The 23699-nt window shown below is 48.5% G+C and overlaps 1 protein-coding gene across 1 annotated transcript in view; it reads left to right on the top strand.

The window, feature by feature from the left end:
• The window catches only part of LOC144139676 (uncharacterized), a 75984-nt gene that overhangs the window by 47302 nt on the left and 4983 nt on the right, over positions 1-23699 (top strand). The window contains exons 7-11 of the mRNA XM_077671966.1: positions 3-116; positions 4697-4828; positions 11238-11372; positions 17966-18085; positions 19682-19889. Of these exons, the coding sequence (XP_077528092.1) occupies positions 3-116; positions 4697-4828; positions 11238-11372; positions 17966-18085; positions 19682-19875 (695 nt within the window). The 3' untranslated portion in view covers positions 19876-19889. The remainder of the gene's footprint in view (positions 1-2; positions 117-4696; positions 4829-11237; positions 11373-17965; positions 18086-19681; positions 19890-23699) is intronic.

Below are 23699 nucleotides of genomic sequence, written 5' to 3'. Positions count from 1 at the left end.
AGATTGCTTCACGGACGACCACTGCGTAGGGGGCGTGTGCCACAACGGCGTCTGCATGTGCCCATCCGGCTACTGGGACACAAGTGCCATGACCACACCAGCCTGCGTACGGCACAGTAAGCATGGGAACAACTCCACCTCACCGAAGAGAGCAGGCAGCAGTCCAAGAGCCTCGACACCTCTCAAAAAATGTGCCCCCGCAGTGACACCAACTTCAAAGGGACGATGGTTTACACACACTAAGGAATCGCCGTAAGAGGACCAATCAGCGTTGCGAAACGAGCGAATTTGGCCGATAACTACACCCAGCTTGCGATCAGAGTGAAAAAATTAGCACTGGCTTAGCTCGGCTAAGCCAGGATATACGTACCGTACGCTAAGGTTAAGCTGGTTATTGTTAGCTTTCCTGGTTGTCTAGGATTAGCCTGATTATCATGCTTACTGCTGCTTCAATGAAACACACACGGTATACGCATCATGTGACACATGTATATTCATCGAGCGGCTCCGGCGCAGCGTCACCAACCGACCCAGAGCTAAGCTGGTTCCACACGCGCACACCGGTGTTGCTGTGATACACGATGCACACCTGGCCACCCCTTGCATGATCATCAAGTGGACCGGGCCGCCACGTGTGAAACCGAGATGGCGAAGACGCTGGGTGCGTGGGGTGCGTGAAACGCCGGGCAGCGAGCAAAGGGCTGTGCACCGTGTGACGTCACTGCTCCTCGCGCAAGCGCAGCACGGCCCTCCAGGAGCCAGGCGAAACGGCTCAACCTCGGCCAGTGTAGCTGGCACTACAAAATCACCCGTGTATCTGCTCACTCCGCTGCAAATGTCGAGAGACAAGTCTTTTGCCGCCCCTGCCGCGGAAATACCCGTAATCGTTTGCCGCCCCTGCACGCGGAAATGCCCCTAGTCTTTTGCCGCCCCTGCACGCGGCAATGCCGCCATTCTATTGCCGCCCCTGCCACAAAAATTCCCCTAGTATTTTGTCGCCCCTGTCACGGAAATTAACTAGCCGTTTGCCACCCCTACAGCGGAAGTTTGCCGCCCCTGCCACGGAAGTGCCCCTAATCTTTTGCCGCCCCTGCCGCGGAAGTGCCCCTAGTATTTTGCCGCCCCTGTCGCGGAAGCGGGCCTAGTCTTTTGCCGCCCCTGCCGCGGAAGTGCCCCTCTTCTCTCCCCCTCCCATATCTGATCTTCCCCCCCACCCTCCCCCATTTTCTCCTCCCACAATAAGCACGCAGGAGATTTGCTAAGATAAATTTAATTTACCCGCGTTCCACTGCTGGGGCCATTTACTGTAACATCTCTTTACGGTTGTCCTTTGGACACTGCAACGAGGTCCGGGCTCGCACGAGTGTATTTTCGGAATTAATTCTTACCCCACAAAACTAGCAGCCATGTATATCTAAAAAAATGTACAATGCGATTACCACTTGTATATGGACGTACGGCTTCAACATTACTAATGTTTTGTTTTTACTCGACAATGTTAACAAGTACCGAGTGTATTTTCAGATTGCTGCGTACAAAAGATTAGTCTTTATAGCCCTGCCGTTCAAGTATCCTTTCAACTTGGACGGAAAGCTAAATCAAGCAAGGGGCGGACAGACAAAACATTTCGCGTTTAGGGAGCCTAAGGAAGACTCTTCGCGAAAAATGGCATCGGCGCAGGGACAACAGCACAGATTCATGCCTTGAGCTGTTGTTCCAACGCGGATTCTATGAAGTGCGGACCACTTTAGGGGCTCGCCTTGTCGTCGTAGCTCGCCGTAACGCTTGATGTCCAGCGACTGCCGGAATCACGCGGCACATCGATATAACGGACCCAAGTAGAGCCCGGCGTTACGTCGTAGGGCGTCCCGCAGAGGCTTAGAAAACCGAGCGGTTTAAATAGTCATCACTCGTGAAACGCTGGCGCTTGCCATACATCTCCACGCTGTTTAGCGCAAAGAAAACTTCCGGTACATTTGAGGCAAAATATATGTAATTAACCAGCAGCACCCGCATTCATCTAGTTCGGAACGCACGTTGGGTCGGTTTTTACGATAGCGAAAAAAAGCGGCAGTGCAACGCCGGCATGTGCGGGAGGAAAAGCAAGCACAAAAAAAATTACACCATCTTCCCGTAGGGGAACCCTGAGTAGTATGCAAAGCAGCCATGGGGTCGATTCAAGTGCCCATTAGTTTTCAGTTCGTCGTTTCCGTTATGTTGAGGTACGTAGCTACCGTTACATTTACAGTTTGGTTTCCATGGTAACTACCACACTTTTCACTTACCGGAACTACGAAATGGCAAATTGCGTTGAGCCCATAGCTGTTTCGCATACTACTCAGGGTTCCCCTACGGGAAGATTGGGTAATTTTATTAGATGCGACGGGGCTATGTCCCTCCCTTGTCGTTGTTGCGCCATCCACACCCCCACTGCGCATGCTCGGCTTGCTGAACGCCCGCTGGTGTCTTACCCTTTAATGGATCCTGGAGCGACAGTGTTGCCGGTGTCTTTCTGGGTCGGCCCGAGATGAGCCGAGCATGCGCAGTGGGGGTGTGGACGGCGCCACAACAAGGGAGGGAGCCCCGACCATGAGATGCTGGAGCGACAGTGTTACTGGTGTCTTCCTGGGCCGGCAGGAGACGAGCACGCTTCCCTTTAAAGGGCTCCTTGAGCGGCAGTATTGTCGGTGTCTTCCTGGGCCGGCGGATGGATGGGCGACGGACGACGGACGACGGAGCCGAGAGCAAGAGATGCTTCGCATCTAAAAGAACAGAACTCCCGCAGACGCTGTTTCAGGCAGGGGGCGGGAGCACTGCGAAGGCGGTAAATTTGAATTGCATTGGGCGGTAGCAGTGAGCGGATAGCTGCGCTGCAGCCCATTATGGTGAACTTCCAATGGCTTCCACACTGAGTGGAATGGCTTTAATTTCTTTCTCTCTGATCGCTTGCTGCTAGGCCTTGTTATTCGCCGTACTCGCCAATTTGGTCACGCTGATTGGTACTTCTTGAAGCGTTGGGGTGAAGCACACCTGTGGTGTTTTCGTAGGGTGCAGGAGGATTATAACTGACGGGGTTGAAACTGGATTGAAGATTTTTGCAAATAAAAACTGTGGTTGATTCCTCTTTCATGGGAATCGCTAAAACACGAAAGTGAAATGTGGAGCGAAATCTGCAGCTGAGCATGATTTGCGGGTCGGCGGCTGTCTTGGGGGTGTGCTTAGTGAGCGACGTACTCCTGGCGGGTCGCTTCGGCAAAGGTGTACTGGCGTCGTTTCCGTGACGGATATGACGTCAGTGAAATCTTGGTGTGCCCTTACATAAAACACTGTCGTGTTAAAATGTAAAACCCGAAAAGGAACAATTCAAGTATAAAGTACTCTTTAGTTCTATAGGTTGCTTCCCCGCACGAAGATCTTGTGTGCAGGGGTGCACCCTTTACAGGCCGCTTGCTTCGTTGTAGTGACGTCATTTCCGTGACGGATATGACGTCGGTGGAATATTTGTGTATCCCGGAATAAAACACTATCGTGTTAAAGTCAAGCACCCCTTCAAGAGAACGATGGTCAAAACGCGAAGCTTTCTCTCTTGAGAACAGTCCGAAATCAAATCAAATCAAATCAAATCAAATCCGAACTGGTTCGACCGTGTCGAATGGCGCAACCGCATAAACGTCCGCTTCCTAACACGAGGCACCCAGGTTTCATTCCGATTACGGAAAGCGTTTTATGCTTGAGGCGATTGATGTGCTTTTGTGGAAGCCCATTCTGTGAGTTGGCTTTTCTGTATTGCTTTTTGGGCGCGATGATTTTGGTTGTGCACTTTGGCTTTGGATTTTGAAAACACTAAGAGAATTCGTCGGCCTTCAACCGTCTTTTCCTTCACCCACGGCACCATGAGTATCAGCGAAGTTGGCTTTCGGCCGGGTTTTCGGTGTGGACCACAGACGACATCAGCGGGGCAAATAAGCTTCGCTTTAATCAAACGCTTCCCGCGGTCAGAATAAAGCTTACGTCCCTCGCGCTGTGATGCCGACGTCAATTCGACTGCGCTATTTCCGCGTGGTTGAAGCAGTTTGGATTTGGATACGGGTGCATGGGCGTGCAACATTAAGCAGAAAATGCACCTCTCCGTCTGAGGACGGTGATGGTTGAGCACCAGGTAAAGACACGGAGTGCCCGTGTCAGTAAATTACTGCAAAGTACGAATCGCTACGCAGTGAACCGTCCCGATAAGAAACAGGCTCGTTTCGTGACGGACTTAATTTTGGAAAGTTCCGCGTACCCCCATTGCTGTCGTTTGGATGGAAGATTTCACTTACGCCATATCCATCGCGGAAGTGACGCCAGTACAACGAAGCAAGCGGCCAGGTCTTCTTCTCCAGGGGAAGCAACCTTTGGTACTAAAGCGTACGTTATCATTAGAGTTGTTCGTTTTCGGGTTCTAAATTCCAACACAAAGTGTTTTATGCCGGGATACAAAAAACATTTTACTGACGTCATATCCGTCACGTAAATCACGTCAGCACACCTTTGCCGAAGCGACCCGCCAGCAGGGAATCGCTCACCAAGCACGCCCACAAGACAGCCGCCGACCCGCAAATCATGCTCAGCTGCAGATTTCGCTGCACATTTCACTTTCGTGTTTTACAAATTCCTACGACAGAGGACGCAACCACATTTTTTTTTATTGTTACAGGTTGCATTAGGGATGACGACTGCAGCTTCTGGCTGAACACTGACTGCGCGAGGTATCACCCAGGAACGCAGGAGAGAGTCTGTGTCTGCAACAATCGCAGCGCCAGGCTATACGGGAGCTGCAACCCGACCGGTAAGCCGCGCTCTGTTGCACAACGTGACTTGAAATGCGGCGCCTCTCAAACGTTTCTTTGCACCTCGTAATCACTGGTCGACTAAATGCGATGGGCGAGAGACAGAAACTGGAAGCTCACACTGATGCGGTAAGACTTGTAGGTAGCGAAGCTGTACGCAACGGTAGCGTCTTCCTCTTTTTCAGCTCACGGCGTTGCATAAGCCTCCCCGCTGTACGAGGGACCCCGGCTGGATGTTCTTCCTCTATCGCACGCGTTGCTGCGCCGCACGTGGCCTCGTGGCCTTCCTTCAAGGCGCACGCTCATCGCTGCGGCGGCGGCCTCTGTGCCTTCCTCCGCCAAGTCCGCGCACGGGTCCCGCGCACGTCTCCTTTCCCTCCTCGCCAATCTCTCCCCTGCCGGCGATCTCCCCCCGTAATCGGGCTGCTGCCTTGTCCTTGTGTTCCTTGTGTCTCAGCGGTTGTCCTAGTGTTCCATTTCCTTTGTCTTTATTTAAGTTCGTGCTGGTTTTGTTCCAAGAATGCTGCTCCCTGCCAGGCGCTTGCAGAAGGGGCTGCGGTTTGACTTCTTGCGCTCAAGGGCAAAACTGGTCACCCCGCGAAAACTTGCCGGAGTGTGCGTAGCGTAGCTTGCGCTTAAAGGTCGCGGGTTCGATTCCCGGCCGCGGCGGCCGCTTTTCTGATGGAGGCGAAAAGCAAAAACGCCTGTGTGTACGAGATTTCGGCGCACGTTAAAGATCCCCAGGTGGTCAAAATTAATCCGGAGCCCTCCTCTACGGCGCGCCTCATCGCCTGCGTTGCGTCGGCGCGTTAAACCCCACAATCAATCAATCAATCAATCAATCAATCAATCAATCAATCAATCAATCAATCAATCAATCAATCAATCAATCAATCAATCAATCAATCAATCAGCTTGCGCTTAAGAGTGAGGTGAAGCCCAGCCCACAGGCTAAAAACATTTATTGTTGCATGCGAGAGGATTGTGCTCTGAAAAAGGGGCGAAGAACGGATCATCGCAAACAGGAATTCTTAATGCGGGAAAAGTTGAAGCCTTGGAAGTAGTCGAACCCGGGTAAGTGCCGCGAAAAGTTGTCGTTATATCAGTTCTTTGTTGTATATGGACTCGCCCTCTAAAATGCGTGCAAATTCGCGAGCACCCCCTACGGTTACTAGTTAAGACTTTTGGCTTAATGAAAGGGCGTGCTCTCCTTGCTTACGAACGAACGAAATTGTGTTTGCGTCGTGTCTGCCGCTTCTGGCAAAGCCCCGCAAAGAAATTTTTTCGGACGTATTCAAGATCTCCACTCGCTGTAATGGCTTCGATAGCTATCAGCAGCACTGCAGGCTGGGAGTTGCGGGAGCTACGTCGCTTCGGCCTGAGAGGAGAAAAGTGCTAAAGCTGGAATGTCATCACGATTGGTTAGCAGGGATTGTGCAAACGAAGATTCGGCGAATCGCTATCTCTTTATGCAAGCGAAGTTAGCACCGGCGCTTTTTGGAGCGCACGGTGCCGCGTTCGAGTCAACTCGGGCAGTGTGAAGGTCGACACTGGCGATAGCAACACTCGAGCGGCAGTTGACAGGGAGTGGTGTATAATGTTAATTACCGTAATTACCCGATTCTAACGCGCCTCCGATTCTAACGCGCACCCGAGTTTCCTGGCAAAAAAACCGGAAAACTTGCACTTCCAATTTTAACGCGCACGGAACTTTGTGAGCAAGAAAAACGAATGTGAGAGAAACGGGAGATTTATTTCTCAAAGTAATCTTACTCATCTCACTCCTCGTCGCTCTCCGCTGACCACATCATCTCTTCCTTGGTGCCGTCAAGCGCGTTCGCGATGCCACACTTCATAACGAACGTTACCATGATCGATGGGATCGTGGCCCACGCCTCGCACGCCGATCCTGCGAACTTCTCCAGCGGCGCACGCTTCAGCCGACCCTCCTTTTGAACACGTGAGAGCCGCTGCTTCCATTGCTGTTATCAAGTGCGCAAGTGGAACGATTTGACAATTTGTGTGAACGCCGATAGGAAAGCCTGAAGGCCTATGCTTCCTGCGTCCTAAAAATCGTTGCTAAACGCTTTGGCGCCATCTTGAGATGGCGATGGCGATGGGCGGGATGAAATTCCCGTTGCTTCGGCAGTTTCGGTATCGTATCCGATTCTAACGCGCATGCGATTTTTCGACCTATTTTTCCGGGAAAAAGGTGCGCGTAGAATCGGGTAATTACGGTATTAGCATCTTGCATATGCTTAACATTCGAAACTGGCCACACTTAATTACCGTTAGCGCGGCGTACGATTTAGGCCTGCTAATTACCCCAAGTAAAAATATAATTGCATCTAAAGACAAAATGAGCTCAGAATGGCGCATCAGGACAGGATTCTGCTCGCACTTCACGGGCAATTGCGCTATGGTCAAGTTCTTCAGTCACCCATACAGCATCATCCGCAGCAACAATGTCATCGGGGCTGTCTGCGTCCCTCACGAGTCTAGCCTCAACGGCTTCCTTACATGCTTGCCGGGCATCCTTTCAGGCATTGGGAATGACAACGCCCTCGACTGGTGCTGGCGGAGCCGATGAGTGACAAACCCAGCCTTTTTGAAAGTTTTGCATTGTTTCACGCGTCACATTCGTGAACTAGCGGTGAACGTAGTGAACGTGTCACAAGCGGTCAACGCACCAGCACGCTGTCTCTCTCAGTGTTTCAGGACTGTTTTAATTTTAAAGACGATAGTCTTTCTTGGGCTACTTAAACGAAAAAGTTTTGGTCTGTCTGTCTGTGACTCTATTCAGCCACCCGGCCAAAGTATAACGGAAACTGCGCAGTAGTCTTGTATATCCTCAGCTAAATCTAAATGTCTAAGTCCCGTGTTAATATTCGTACTTGCCAACATTGTTCAACAAGAACAAAACTTTACCCAAATGTAAGGCAGAAAATCTGTACATGACTAATATTTGCAGTGTTACTTTATCGAAAATTCTGGATGCCTGGTTTTTGCGATAGCAAATAACATACTATACTACATCAACTGTATCAATTGCAAAAAACCGCTGCCTGCCGCTGCCCGCCCTACCTGGGGACATTTTAAAAAATGAAACCGCCACAGCATTGCAAGGAAAAGTTCCACTTGATAGGGTCCATGCTGCGCGCGGAATGCTCGTGGAGTAGGGCAACGTGGTTTTAAAAACGTTGTAGTAGGGTGCCTCGATTCACGCGCGTCTCTGCCGTGCGGCAGCGCTGGCATCGAGGCACCCGACTTGGAGCAGTGGAACGCGGTAAATTTAAACAGACTTGAGCAAACCTCTAGCGTGTTATCTTGGCAGGAACGCGACGGGAGAGGAACGGTATGAGAGGTGAGTGGGAAAGAGAAGGGAGGCTTGCCAGGAGTGCCAGTCGACTATCGTCCTCCGTCATTTGCAACGAAACGAGCAGATACGGGGCCACTTTTTTCTGGCTTTGTATGCGCGATATTTTACTGTGACCGTGTCGGAAGTGTTTGTTGCAAACGTAGGACGCTTTGAAAACCTTTCGGCATATCTGGACGCAGTTTCACTGGGTAGCATTGAAAACTCGTAGCTGCACCGAAATATGATCGTTACAACCGATACATTGTTATGCCTGCCATCGTTATAAGTGGGTTCGGCTATGTACTCATGAACGACTCAACCAGATCCTTCCTCAAAAAATGCTTCCGAATGCGCACCGGGCATTCAGTTCCGCAACAATGCAAAAACAAAAACAAAGTGACTAGCAGTAAAGAGAAAAACAAACTGAGAAAAAGAAATTCCACAGCTACATGCAGGTCGATCATAACAGTTCACTCGGCATCGCTCGAGTTGCCTCGTCTGGGAAACGTAAGCTGAACCTGAGAATTGCGTGCTTGCAACAAGCGGCGTGTTTTGCTTACAGGCACAAAAATTGTCGCAGGTATACACAGTCCCCTGTTTCCATACGACGGCAAAAATTAAAATTTTGCCACGTCATTGTGACATTGCGTGCGCGATTATTGACTGATCCATACCATTGTCTGGAAATGGTGGTCCGAGCATGTCATGGGCAAGCAGTTATTCAGGAGAAATCTTTGTATGTCCCATTGAAGGTAGACCTCGAATGACCCGGGCGTCCACACGAACGGTAAAGAAATGCCAAAGAAGCTAGATGCAAACCAAAGCAGATGAATATTAATTACCGAGTTAATTGATTTATCAGTAATTCGCTAAAATTAAGTTCAATAATGCGGGATTAGCGTGTGTTGAGACGCAATAATTGCTTGGGGATTGATAGTAACAATCTGTAAGGTTGTCTTAGAGAGTTTTAAAATGGCGCACGCCGTACGCATAGTTAGCGTACCCCATATCTTTGCGCCATTCGTACTGAGGATGGTCCGCACGCTACCCATGTATCGCGTTTAGCTGTCGTAAGACGAACTGGCGCTCTTTCAGCAAAATAGCGTACGTACGCTAGTCGGCTTGCGCATATTTTTGTTTGCGACATGGCGTCCAGTAGCACAACGGCCCTCCGCACTTCCGCTCTTCTGTAGCCAGTAATGTGTCACTACTGGAACAAGCTGTTAAAAGAAAGCTTGACTACTTTCGTCCATCGGTTTTGCGGAGGATGAGCACGGTAACCTTTGGCCGGAGACACTCCCCCGTCGACACACCCTCCGAAGCGCATCGCGTGATTCGCGCCGGGCCCGCTCTCGGTGCTACGCACAAGTCCCCGTTTTCGGGTCGACCTACTCGCGTATCGGCGGCGGCCACGACGGGAGCGCCCGCTCAGCTCATCGGTAGCCGACCAAACCCGCAGCCTCCCACGCATGTGCCGCCGGGTCGTCTCGGGCTATGTGACTCGTTTTGCGCTGCGTTCGCCGTGAAAGAGGAACGCCGAGTTCGCCGATAATGAAAGCGAGGCCGGGCCTACTTCGGTGAGCGTTGCACGGGACGAAGCGACCTTCACCCGTGGTCGGCAATGCAGCTATATCGAAGGTTAACCAAGCGAAACCAAGACTCAACCAGACTAAGCCACGCTTTTGCTTTGCATATCCAAGGTTAGCTGACCAAAGCCGGAACCAGTTTTTTTGCTTCTGTGTTTTTAAATACGTCGCGTGGTGAAAACGTCGCCCTCGCGGAGCGCTCAATCGGCGTGACGTAGCTAACTTCCCCAACAAGGCTTTGCAGGCAGGCCGGCAACTGAAGCTGCCCATGAGCGTGCGTGCCTGGGTGTTGTGTGTCAGTGTGTTGAGTGAGTGAGTGAGTGAGTGAGTGAGTGAGTGAGTGAGTGAGTGAGTGAGTGAGTGAGTGAGTGAGTGAGTGAGTGAGTGAGTGAGTGAGTGAGGTTTAACGCGCCGATGCTACAGAGGCGACGAGGCGCACCGTATTGGAGGGCTCCGGAATAATTCTGTCCACTTGGAGATCTTTAACGTGTGCCTGTGTGTCTGTGTTTGAGCGCGTGGAGTGCTCGCGGGACGTTGCGCATCTCAGGGTGGACTGTTTGCCCCGTTATCAATTTTTTATCCTTACGACGAGCGGGACGCAATCAATCGCCTGTTCATTTCGCGCTTTGGCTTCGAATCCCATGGTGTGTTTGTTCGAAACCCATTTATTCATTTTTTGGAAATCGAATAACATGTTTAGTTGTCAAACCGGCTTTTTTGGTTCAAAACGCTGTGTGCAATAGTGCAAAATAGCTGCCACTGGGCTTCGATGCTTCCACTAGGGTATGTAGTTAGATAAAATTACATTTGTACCATGTTATGCATCATTTACATCCCATACTAAAGCGAAGACGTTTGTCAGCACTGGTTTGGGTAGTCGTATAATCTCTAGGCTCACGTCTGGCAGATTGTCCGATACCCGAGTCACTTCGCAATATACTCAACAGGAGGAGCAGCAAGCGTTAGCGTGTCGCGACTAAAAGATGACGAAACGCTCTACAAAACCTCCCGCGGTGCCTACGCAGCGGGTTGCAATAATTTAGCGCAGCGAGTTCGCAAATGCACCATACGCCAGGCTAAAAGTCGTTAAGATGAGTTACTGCAAGGTGAGTTAACGTGGTAATAAAACAGGTTAGTGGATTTTGAGAGTAAATTATATAAAGACGAACTAGAGATACTACATGAGGTTAGGTTTAGGAGGGAATAAGGTTGACAAGGATAGGTTAAAGTATTTTAGGAGGAAAATATGTGGGATTAAGAGAGATAACTCGGAATAAGGTGGGCTTAGAATAATTGAAGCGGGTTAAGGGCCGTAAAATTAGTTGGCTTGCGACGTCTGCTTGACATTTACATAAAAGGTACTCTTCAGAATTGCAAGCCACGTTTTTGCTTTGTTATAAGCACGCAAGCTGACATACGGTTCCAGAAAATCCTGTGCTGTATTGTTTTCTCTTCCTCTGGCAGACAACCTGGGCCCTTGTCCATACGGCAGGTGCGCAGCCGAGTACTCCGAGTGCGACCCCGTCAGCGAGCTGTGCGTGTGCAGGGAAGGATACAAGCTTTATGTATACGGCAAGGTCTGGAAGTGCGAAAAGGAAGGTCAGTTTTTAAAGACGATAGTCTTTCTTGGGCTACTTAAACCCAGAAATTTTGGTCTGTCTGTACGTCTGTCTGTCTGTTCGTCTGTCTGTCTGTGACTCGATTCAGCCACCCAGCCAAAGCAAAACAATGCCTGCGCAATAATCTTATATAGTCACAGCTAAATCTACCCGTCTATGTCCGGTGTAATGTTCATACTCGTCAACATTGTTGAAGAAGAACAAGACATTGCGCAAATATAAGACAACAGATCAATACAAAAGTGATATTTGCAGTGTTCCTTTGTAAAAAAATCAAACATGCTTGACTTTTCCGAAATTAAATACTTCGTCAACTGCAGAAACAGAATTCACTCCGCCGTCGCCTGCTGTCGCCCGCGCCACTGTAGCTCCTGGCGCCATTTTAAGAAATCAACCGGCAACAGTTACGCAAGGTTCCACTAGATATGTTCCACGTTCTGCTTGCAACCAGTAGGGAAACGCGGTTGTATAAATGCTGAACTAGGCCGCCTCGATTCACGCGCGTCTTCGCCGTACGGCAGCGCTCGCATCGAGACACCCGGATTGGAGCAGTGGAACGCGGGAAATTTAAAATGATTTAAGGTAACCTTTGGCGTCTTTACCTTGGGAGGAGCGCGACGCAAGAGGAACAACATGAGAGGTGAGCGGGAAAGTGAAGGGAGGCATTTACTTCGCAAAAGCCGATAAAGTCTATCGTCTTTTGATGGCATTTGCACCGAAAGGAGCAGATACGCGGCCAATTTTTTCAAACAGCGTAGTCATACCTCGAGAGTTCCTCGAGAGTTGGCTTATCTATAACTTCTATTGGTGTTCCTTTATTAAAAAAATTATGGATGCCAGTTTTTTGCGACATCAAATGAAATACTACATCAACTACAGAAAACCGTTGCCTGCTGTTGCCCGCGTTACTCTAGCTCCTGGCGGCATCTAAGAAATCAAACGGAAACAGCAACGAAAGATTCCACTAGACTAGATAGATTCCGCGTTCCGCTTGGAACGCTCGGGAAGTAGGGCAACGTGGTTCTATAAATGTTGTAGTAGGGTGCCTCGATTCACGCGCGTCTCCGCCGTCAGCGCTGGCATCGAGGCAGTCGACTTGGAGCAGTGGACGGCGTAAATTTAAATTGATTTGAGCAAACCTCTAGCCTGTTCGATTATGAGGAATGAGACGGGAGAGGAACAGCATGGGAGGTGAGTGGGAAAGAGAAGGGGGCATTTACTTGCAGCGGTGCCGACCTACGATCGTCTTTCGTCGACATTTGCAACGAAACGAGCAGATTTTTGTGGGCCCTCCATTACGCCCCGCTTCATAGCCCAGGAGTAGCGTCGGCGCGTCAAACAGCAGAATTTAGAAAAAAAAAAGATGCGCAAAAATTTGTTGTAAACGAAGGAATTAGGAAAAGTTAATGACTGCCCGCAATGATATACCGTCTTAGCGGCCAGTTGTCATGTAACGGTTGTGAAAGCTTTTGGAAACAGGCAAAAAAGCGTTACTATGAGTCCGAATTCGCTGAAAATAAAAACAATCCTAAAAAACAGCGGTATCTACTGAACAACTTTCTTGACATCCACAACTACCACTGCTATATCTAAAATTATCTATAATGGCATAACCTTCCATCAACCCATTCACATTACTTCTGCTTTCAGTGAATACTTTTCCCCTTGTTACACAAATACGTCATAACATCCAGCGTGCTAGCCATACATTTTTTTTTCTTTCACCTGTTACAGCAAACGAAGATTGTGCCACTCTTTCGTCTCTAAAAAATACAAGTGCTGGCCTTGATAAGATTTCCATACGTCATTTAAAATTGGTTTCTCATCTCATTTTCGACACGCTTAGTAACGTAATCAACATTATCTTCAAAAGCAGTGTTTTTCCTTCCTCCCTAAAAAAAGCAAACGTCATACCCATCTTTAAAAAAGGCAACCGGATGTTATTTTATAATTATCGCACCATCTCTATTCCTCCCGCCATTAGTACATTAATAGAGCACATACCTTCTAGGCGCCTTAAAAGCTATTTATGTGAATTAAATCTTCTGAGTGATTGCCAGTTTCTTTCCGATCGGGGCGTTCTACTAACCTAGCCTTACTTTCCTTAACAGACTATATAAAAAATCAATCAACACCGGAAATTTTGTGGGTTCAGTTTTTTAGGTTTCAGTAAAGTATTTGATACGATTAACCACGCTGTCTTGTTCCAGAAATCACAATAATATGGGGTAACAGGGCCTCCTGTAACGTTATTAAAAAGTTATTTGCTCAACAGGCAGTACACAGTATACGTGGCTGACAGCTTCTCTCAAACTATAACATTTAACCAAGGTGTACCCCAGGGTTCCTTTTTGGGTCCGCTGCTCTTTATTTTGTATATTAATAAACTTTCAAATTTACTTCATTCCTTTCATTGTGCCCTATTAGCCGATGGTACCACAATATCTTTATGCGTTAAATCGATAACTTATCTTACCTCGAATTTGAATACTGTGTTAAATAACGTCGTTAGCTTATTTAGCGACAATTACTTAGTTGTTAACCCACAAAAAAACTAACTTCATGATTTTCAGGACTTCCAATAGGCAGAGCAGCACCCTCCCCGCCATAATCCTCGGATCTCCCACCATTTTTCCGACCGAACATTTATCATTTCTCGGCATCAAACTCGACCCTATCCTTACGTTTTGTTTTCATTTTTCGCAACTAAAGCAGAAAACTGCATTTGGCATCCGGGCATTATTGAAGGCACGGCCGTTTTTTTCTCATCATGCACTGCTATCATTGTATTTCGCTTTTATTCATAGTCATATCAATTATGGCATCGCCTCGTGGGGTAATGCATATTGTTCCGTTATCTCTTCAGTCCAACACGTACAGAATCAATCTATTCCCATTATTACACGTAATTCATATCGTTCCTACGCTCCACCTCTTTTGCGTGAGAACAAGATATAACTAGTGAATCAATTATTTACCTATATCTTAGGCATATTTTTTTACAAGTTACTTCACTGTTACGTTTCATACGATGCCATCGATCTTGTTCGCTTACAGACAAGAAATTTCACCAGGTTTGCCGCCGATAACAACTTTTTATTACCTACTGTGCATAATAATAACGGTAAGAAAACTCCTTGCTTTGCGGAAATTTCACTTTGCAATGGCCTCCCTATCAACATGAAGTCTTCATCATTCATAACGACCTTTCAAAATACTCCTCAAAGATTTTTTGTTGTCATTAACATGGAAAACCACACCTATATTTCATGGTTGTCTGCAATAGTGTTTGTTCTTGTATGCCTTTATTTTGTAATGTTGTAGTTCATTTTCGCTTCCTGTTTTTGTTTTCTTTTAGTTCAGTGTTTGCTGATTCTCAAAATTGTCTCTTGATATTTGGACTTCTTTTTCTTGACTAGGTATGGTCAGGTATATTTGTTTTGTTTTGCTGCCTTATACATTTTGCGTTGAACATTTCTCATCGTGGCTCCCGTTACGCTCGTCAGAATCTGAGACCCTCGCCTGTATTATTTGTTTGTATGTTTGAGTACAAAATAAAAATGAATTTGAATTTGAATTTGAATTAGTCGCTGTCGTTTTCTGTAACCATGCTCCTCCCTCAACTGCATGTATAGAAAGCAGAGAAAAGTTAGGCCTGGTTCAGACTGTTGCCGCAACTGCCGTAATAACTTTAAACAATCACGTCATTTCACGCTTAGCCAACCCAACTGCGTCCCGCGCCGTTCTTTTACGTCCATAGATCACGATATGGCTTTTGCGGCGGTAGTCTGAACATATGTAACGTTTACAACTTCCCCGTTAAATTTGACAAGAAAATGTAACTCGCACTAATGATAGACTCTTGTGAGCGGTGATCATCATCATCATCATCGTGAGCTTGTTTGTGTCCACTGCAGGACGAAAGCCTCTCCCAAAGATTTCCAGCCACGCATATCGAGTGCCAGTTGAGTCCATGTCTTCGCCCAAATTTTCGTGGCTCATTTCGCCAACGAGTTTTCGGCCGACCCCTGCTGCGTTTGCAGTCAACTGGCAGCCAGTCTGTCAAACGGATGGTCCACCTGCTGTCCTTCATTCGCATTACGTGACCAGTCCATGCCCATGTCCTTCGCTTAGTTTGAACTAGAATGTCCTTCACCTCGGTCTGTTCCCTAATCGATGCTACTATTGTCCCGTCCCTCAAAGTGACCCCTAGCATTCCGCGTTCCATGACCCGTTGTGCCGATCGAAGTTTGGTTTCAAGGCACAACCAAACGGTGAACTGAGCGGTGAACTGTCACAAAATCATTTTTCGCAAAGTTTTGCCAAAACAATTCCCCGCATTTCCCCGAGGGGAAGAATGTGAAAGTGCGAATGCACGAGTTGAATTTGCGCGGTTCGGTAATGTTCGCGAAAGAGAGATCACACACACACACACACAGCTACAAAGAAAGAAAGATGCATTTATTCACAGACACCTATTTGTGTTGTCGTTGTACTTGATTGCTAGAGCGGATCTCAGCTTTGAAATTTCGTGTCAGTACTCCTTTAAGCAGGTGCATTAGCCCTTCTCACGCCCGATTCTTGGCCAATCCCCCACGTGGGTATGTGCCATGTCAGCGGCCAGGTAGCGCGCGCCCATCTCCCCCCGTTGCCAAGGAAGACGAGGAGATTCCTGGCCAATCCCCCACGTGGGTATGTGCTATGTCAGCGGCCAGGCTGCGCGCGCCCATCTCCACGTGCGCGGACATCGCCGGTGGACGCAGGTTCAGGGTCGCTTAAGAAGTGCATTGCACTTAACAAGAGGGACCGCCGCTTTTTAGATGCAGAGCATCTGATTCACTCGCCCTGTCCCTCCGGCGTCGTCGTCGTTGTCGTCGGCGTTGTCCACCCCTCCCCCATTATCCTCGCCGCGCCAGCTGCGCTCTCCGCCGCTCACCCCCTCTCCTCTCCGATAGCGAACACTCTCTCGCGAGGGGCATTGGATTGGATTCGATTCGTTGGGATTGGCTTGGCTTGGCTTGGCTTGGCTTGGATTGGATTTGGATTGGATTGGATTAAAGTGGATTGTGTTGGATAGTGTTGCGTCATAACCGCGGCAGACGCGCTGGGGCCGACGCATGTGCAGTACTCTCTCTTCCGCGCTTTCCTCTCCTTCGGGCGCGCTGCGCATATAACCGGTGTGCCGTTCTCCGGCGAAGCAACATCCGCGCTTGGCTCAAACACCTAGAGTCCACGCCGCTTTACAACTACGCCAACGTCGTCATCGACTGGGACCGGCTTACGCAGTCCCCTATACGTTATGCGCGCTATAAAACGCGGTCCCTTCGCCGCTCCGCCTATGCGTCGCATCTACACAGGGGTTCCCGCGAGGGGAGGTGGGAGTTTTTCTGAGCACTCACAGAAAGTTGGCTTTTCCGCAAGGTGTTTTTCATTGCTCACAGAAGGTATGCACAGAACCCGTGAGCCGTGTAGATTCTCTTCAATCGCTTTTATTAGTTCAGTTACTGCTATTTGCCGTCACTCCAAAAAAGTATGCTCTCAAAGGGCCGCGCCTTGTAACTGTGTACGATATTTTATAAAGTTAGCACGCCGGCTACAGATGAACCGATTATGTATTGTCGTTAAGGTGACGATAAGGCGACAGATAAGGAGACGGTATAAATGGAGACAGCGCTTAGTTCAGGCTTTCTAGTATGGTCAGGCAGAAACATAAATACATAACCCTTTCAGACGCCATGTACGCAGCTGTGTACATTTCAATCCTGCGGCTTCTTACAAAAAGAAATACCAAATCTGAAATTTTCGCTTGTTTAGCGTAATTTTGTATTTTTCATCTAATCGTAAAGATTTTAGTGCCGTTTGGTGACCCGTAATATTAATACAACCGTAAACAAACAAAATGGCGACGCACGCGACGGCATCAGAGGGTTAGCTTTTTAAACGCTTTGTCATTTCTTTCTCAAAAGAATTGCGGCCCTAACAAATATAGAAACAATGCCTATCACTGCTATATAAATACGCAGGAATAGTCAGCGCTAATTCAAGCTCCTGACCTGTGTTACCCGAAGCAGAAAATTATGTGACTTTAACAAAAGAACTCAGATTGTGTTGGGGACAGTAACCTGCCAACTCCTCTTATTTGGTGAGATACAGAGCATAAAAACACAGAAATTTTATAGGGGGAAATCACGAGCGCCGTGTGAAAGCGTTAAAAGAATAAAACTAAAATAACATAATGATAAAAAAACACTTCATAAGTATACAGCTCGGAACGTATGTAAAATAGTCGATTTTCAATCCGTCTTTCTTCATAAAAATTGCATTCTTGTGTACTGAACGTCGCAGAAGAAATGGATTACTCAGAAAACCACCTTCGGCGCTCGCATTTTTCAGGTGGTTAAGGCCTTCTCGAGATGTCCAGATTTTGTTTCCTCGGGGTCAAACCTGAAGCAGGTGATATCCGAGCTGTGAAGAAATGGAACCTTAGAGCGCAAAATGACAGTTAATTTGGACTCAATTGCCCCGGCACATCGCCCTTCTACTCTCACATCTTGGTCTCGTTCCTGTATGCAGATCTGACACAAGTTGAGCGTACCTGCCAGACCGCCGACGACTGCTTCCCTGGGGAGATTTGTGATGATAATGTCTGCACGTGTCCCAAGGGCACGGAGCTCAAGGGTCTCAAGTGCGTCAGTAAGTCTCCTTTCCAAACTTTCGTCGTAGACAGGTACCTGAACACAATATATGCCTCAGCAGAGCTCGTAATATGGTGAATAAGCCACCGACTGATGACAAAAGCCGCGCTGCTGCCGGATAATGTAAAAGGAATTCTCGAAATGTCAGCAGTAACTGAGGTGATGGTGAAATCGAGGCTCCGACGGACGCCCGTCTGGTCGGCAATGACATTGAAATACAAAAAAGGAAGACGCCGACCACACGAGAAAATAAAACAATGACGTTTCGGCACCCCGAACGGGACCTTTGTTCACTCTCCCGTTTTATTTTCTCATGTTGTCGGCGTCTTCTTTATTATGTATTTAAATGAGGCAATGATTTTGGAAAGTTAGCTGCAACGGATGACACCAGAAACTGCAGAATAGATGAGGGGGGGGGGGAGGGGCCCAGGCAGAAATCTTTTTCCTGGGCTCTAGTTCCAATATAATCTAGCGTGCACCCTGAAAGAGTTGAAATGCCTTCACATACGCTGTGCCTAGCATTTTTTAAGCTGCCTGCGCCGAAACTTTTACCTCGGCATCTCTGACGCCACGCTGTAGAGATGTACTTCGCGGCACAGCACTACTAGTGACATATACTCGGGGACAGCTTTCTGTGGGAATGGAGCGAGAGCTATGGGGGAAGGGGAAAGGGAGCTAGCTGCTCTGTGTTACTGCGCCAAAGTAGTTCCCAATAAACTGGTTTCGGTTTCAGTTTCGGCGTGAGAGATAGGCAATTGATACAGTTCATTTCTTCGCATGAGATCCATGGTGAGTGCGCTGAACCACGGTCACCGAGCATGCAGGCATATTGGCGTCTGCATCCCCGCGCTTCATTCGTTCGTAAACACAAGCCAACGCTTTGACTGGAGAACTCAGACCGACTGTAAACACTACCGCCAATCACTGTATCGTTCAGAAGGGAAGTGAATTTTGTCTGCGCGGCAGTTCTGGCGGCATACGCTGATTTGTGAACTCTTCTGGAGCTCGAAATTGGGCAGCATCACCGACATGTATAGCGCACATACATTGCGCAGGCGCGGTATACCGATAAGCCGGCAAACTGGCTAACCGAACGGATTGCGGTAACGGCGGAGTGACCCGGTTGCATCAGCAGCTCACACTTGGCCGTACACTCTGCAAACCACTCGCTTCGTTTGTTTGCATAGCGAAGCTTCTTGAAAATCCTATGCGGAGAATGAAGTGGCCAGCTGCCGAAAGCGGTCGACCAAGACGCCATGTTTGTTTTTTTATTCGGGAGGGAACCATTGCCACGACAGCGGGGACAGCTTCAACCCGAAAAAATCGAATAATTAAAAACTATGCTTTCTGTTTTATACTAGCTAGTAATTTAGTGGCATTATTCATCCAATTCTGAATCATAACTATATATTCTTGGATTACTGAGGTTACCGCCAGCCAGTTTTTGTTGAACTACTTGCAGGTGCGCAGTGAACAAGCGTGGTTCGGCTCCGTAGCCTTGACTGAATTCCCAGAGAACGTTGTACCTAGCGGCACCCGCAAAAATAGCTGTTGTGGTGGGTACCGAGCTCCTCAACTGTTCAATGGCTCGCAGGAATCGTGCTGCCCAAGGAGAGGTCGGTACTGGGATTGATCCTGTGGCTTTCCGCGATCATGCTCGCTGTGATCGTGGTGTTCATCTCGTTCGGCTGCTGCCTCTACATCCTGGCGCAGCGCGCTGAAAACGAACAAAACGACATACTGAAGATGTTCGAGGCCACCGACCAAGAAGACCAATCGATGGGCTGATTTCCGCCTGCCAGGTTTGTTTTCACCGTCGTTCTTGGTACTAGGATTAGGTTCTTGCAGAATGGCGCTAACTGGACGTCTTTCGAACTGCGGCTCTTTTTGGCTAAGGTACCGTGCATTTGAAAGACGACGGTCTTTTTGGGGCTATTCGGGTCCGAAACGTTTGGTTCGTCTTTCTCTTCCTTTATCCAGCCACCCAGCCAAAGCTTAAAGACGTCTTGAGCGAGACAATTATATACGGGAAACATCTGCAATCTAAAAATTTTGCGCAGCTTGCACTGCTAGTGCAAGGCGGGAGAAACAGCGGATATTCTTCTTCCGCTTTTGCGAAGTCGTGTGCCGGCGCAGTGACGTCATAGCTAGGCGAGGCTTGGCTCCGCCTTTGCAGCTGTGCGAAGGTCGTGCCTGGCTCCTCGCGCCGGAGGAATTTTCAACTCCGTAGTTTTTACCGAACTAAGGAACAAACGAGCGAACGAACGAATGAAAAAAAAATAGGAAGAGTGAAAGAAAGAACGAACGAAAGAAAGAAAGAAAAGAGAACGTTCATGTGAAGTCCAAAGCCGACGCTACGAATAACCCACCTTATATAATGCTCTACGCCCTGCTTGTGGAGATAGCTGAACCCAATAAAGCAAAAAAAGATAGCTCAATTGGATACACACCGGTTTCAAAACGCGGGGGACCCAGGTTCGACTCCCACCAAGGGAAGATTTTTTTCTTTCCGATTAGAGGTTTTCTTTCCGCGTTAAGAATCTCGCGGCCGGGATAAATCGCTCCGCTGTTAAAATATAAGGTGATGGTCCGCATATCAGCGAACGATACCTTATGTCTTGTTTACCTATTTGTTTTGTTGCCAACGACTGGCTGCTCCCGTTCTCTGGTCCGTTTTCGAAACGAAGAGCGCGTTCTCTTTCCAACGCGAAGCAGTGTATTTCCTACACCCCCAACACAGTTTTCATTTCGCTGAAGCCGCTTTACTCGGCGCAGCCCTGGCGCTACCCCTTCCCACCACCGAGTTCACTTTCACGACTGATATTCCCTGCGCGAATTCTGCAGATGCCTGTTTCACAATTTGCGCAATCAGCTGATAACGTGGAGTGTACCGTTATCTGTTGACGGTAAGAAATCAAGAGAAAAGCGAATGAAGGAAAGCCGCTGCCAAGCGAATGAAGGAAAGAAAAACAAATGAAGGAAAGAAAGCGAATGAAGGAAAGAAAAACAAAGGAAAGCCGCTGCCAATGAACATGTAGCCGCCACCATATCCACCTGAAATTTTACCTCGTCGAGTAGCTACGAATCACTCCCGGATGAAAAGAAACCTGTCCGCTCGGAACGCCGATGTGAACGCCCAATTCTTCTGCTGGGAAGGCTTTTCGCGCGACATTTTAGCCCTTGTAGTTCACGCCCAAGCACGCGCCCATTACCGGTTGCCAGTTTATGCGTGCACGGGCTGCGGGGAAGAAGGATGGGGGCGTGCACGTACAGCTAGGCTTGATGACGCGACCATTCACATGCCTGTTGTACTGGTGGGAAATTTGAACATTGAAGTCTCACGGAAGTCTCACGGCTTAGTGTGACCCGTCAGATGTCCTCCGGGGTCGAGCAGCACGTGTTTGGGTCGGCGTGTTACACAGACAGTGAGATGCCTACGATGCGGGAGTGAAACGGGTGGCCAGATGTTTGTCGGCTAGAATAAAGCTCGAGTCCCTGCAGGGCGGATGTATGTCGTTCGCTCGGAGGACGAAGACCGGGAATGGACGGTGTGTCGGCCGAAAGAGAAGCGCAATGGATGCGGAAATAACGGAAAGGCGCTGCCGCCACCGTCCCCGTTACAAGTTCTTGCTCATCGAGTAGCTGCGAATCGCTCTCGTGTGAACAACATCGAGCCAGCTTGGAGCACCAAACTGAGACAACACTTCCTGTTCAGCTTGAATGGCTTTCACGGCGTTTATTTCTACGTTGTCTTTCACTTCTATGCGCGTGCACATGACCGTATCCGGCTCACGGGTGCACGCGATGGGAGTGTCCTGGAGGGAGGTTTAAACGTGGACGTGAAAAGGCCCAATGAAGCCTGTCCGATGCCCTCAGGGGTCCGGCTAAGTGGGTTGGGTTGTTACACACAATAAGATGCCTTTGACGCGAGAGAGAAACAGACAGCTCCATGCTGTCCGCTAGATAAAGCTCGACACCTTCCAAGTTTTATTCAGCTAATCGGAGGAAGTATATTCACTCCCAAATTACAAACAAGCTAATTGGCTAGGAAGTATATTCACTCCCAAATTACTAACACCACGACGGGGACAAGCAAGTACAGGGTTAAAGCGCTACTAGCAACTGAAAATTTATTACGGGAAGAAACATACATAAGTAAAGACCGCTTATATCGAACAGCGCCACCATTGTAAAATAGTTCGATATAGCAAAAGTTCGATTGGGAAGTGAAGAAAAAAAAAACCTATATGAGAGCAATCTTGCCGAAGGGGTCACGAGCTAAGGCTGAGCTCTTACCACCCCGCAGTTCACTATTGATACGACACTTTATCGGGAAGAAAACATTAGTTTATTGGGGCGGAAGAACTGCGTGAGTGTAGCCTGCTTCTTGGAGCCCAACGCGTTGCTGGTCGGCAAGCGCAAGACCGCTGCCCTCAATGGCACTGCAGTATCGCCGTAGCAGGGCCACGGCAGCGACGGCTTCGCTCGAGCTCGGAAGCGGTACGGAGCAGGGTGTCGAACCGGAACCGGAACCGAACCAAAAACCGGAACCGAACCCGAATTTTCGCCCCGAACCGGAACTGAACCGGAACCGTATTTTTTCCGCCATTTTGGAACTGAACCCGAACCGGAACGAATCGAAGGAACCGTTCCGAACCGGTTCCGGGGCCTCAAAAATGCGATTTCTAGTTTACCATTTCGGTACCCTACCTTGCGTCTGAAGATATTTTGCCACTCGCCAGACAGAACCATGAAATATTTTGCGCAGTCTGCAGTTCCCAAGGCCCATCATGTTCTCTTCTAATTACCGTAATTACCCGATTCTAACGCGCACTTTTTTTTCGGAAAAATAGGTCGAAAAATCGCATGCGCGTTAGAATCGGATACGAAACCGAAACTGCCGAAACAGCGGAAATTTTTTCCCACCCATCGCCATCGCCATATCAAGATGGCGCCAAAGCTACTTTTAGCAACGATTTTTCGGACGCAGGAAGCATAGGCGCCTAAGCTTTTCTATCGGCTTCACACAAATCGTCAAATCGTTCCACTTGCGCGCTTGATAACAGCAATGGCAGAAGCGGCTCTCACGCGTTTAAAACGAGCGGTCGGCTGAAGCGTGCGCCTCTGGAGAAGCTCGCGGGATGGGCGTGCGAGGCGTGGGCCACGATCCCATCGACCATGGTTGAACGTTCGTTCAGAAGTCGCGAACGCGCTTGACGGCACCGAGGACAAGATGTTGTGGTCAGCGGAGAGCGGCGAGGAGTGAGATGAGTGAGATTACTTCGGAAAATAAATCGCCCGTTTCTCTCGCATTCGTTTTTCTTGCTCACAAAGTTCCGTGCTCATTACAATCGGAGGTGCAAGTTTTTTAGTTGTTTTTTTTTGCCAGGAAAATCGGGTGCGCGTTAGAATCGGGTAATTACGGTATTGCCCTCAATTTAATGTAAAGTTGTCCGTATATACAATCACTTTGCGTTAGGTACTGCCCATCTCTCCCAATTATCTTTTACATTTAGCATAACTTAAGTTATAACGCATATTGCGAGGCAACATATCATGGAATATTCTTCATGGTTTCTATCTACATGGTGTTTAAAATCGTGTAAAGTTTT

This window comes from Haemaphysalis longicornis, unplaced genomic scaffold (genome assembly GCF_048455015.1).
Source record: "Haemaphysalis longicornis isolate Haplotype H1 unplaced genomic scaffold, Haemaphysalis longicornis Haplotype H1 scaffold_5, whole genome shotgun sequence".
Taxonomy (NCBI): Eukaryota; Metazoa; Arthropoda; class Arachnida; order Ixodida; family Ixodidae; genus Haemaphysalis; species Haemaphysalis longicornis.
This window is presented reverse-complemented; position numbering and strand designations above follow the sequence as displayed.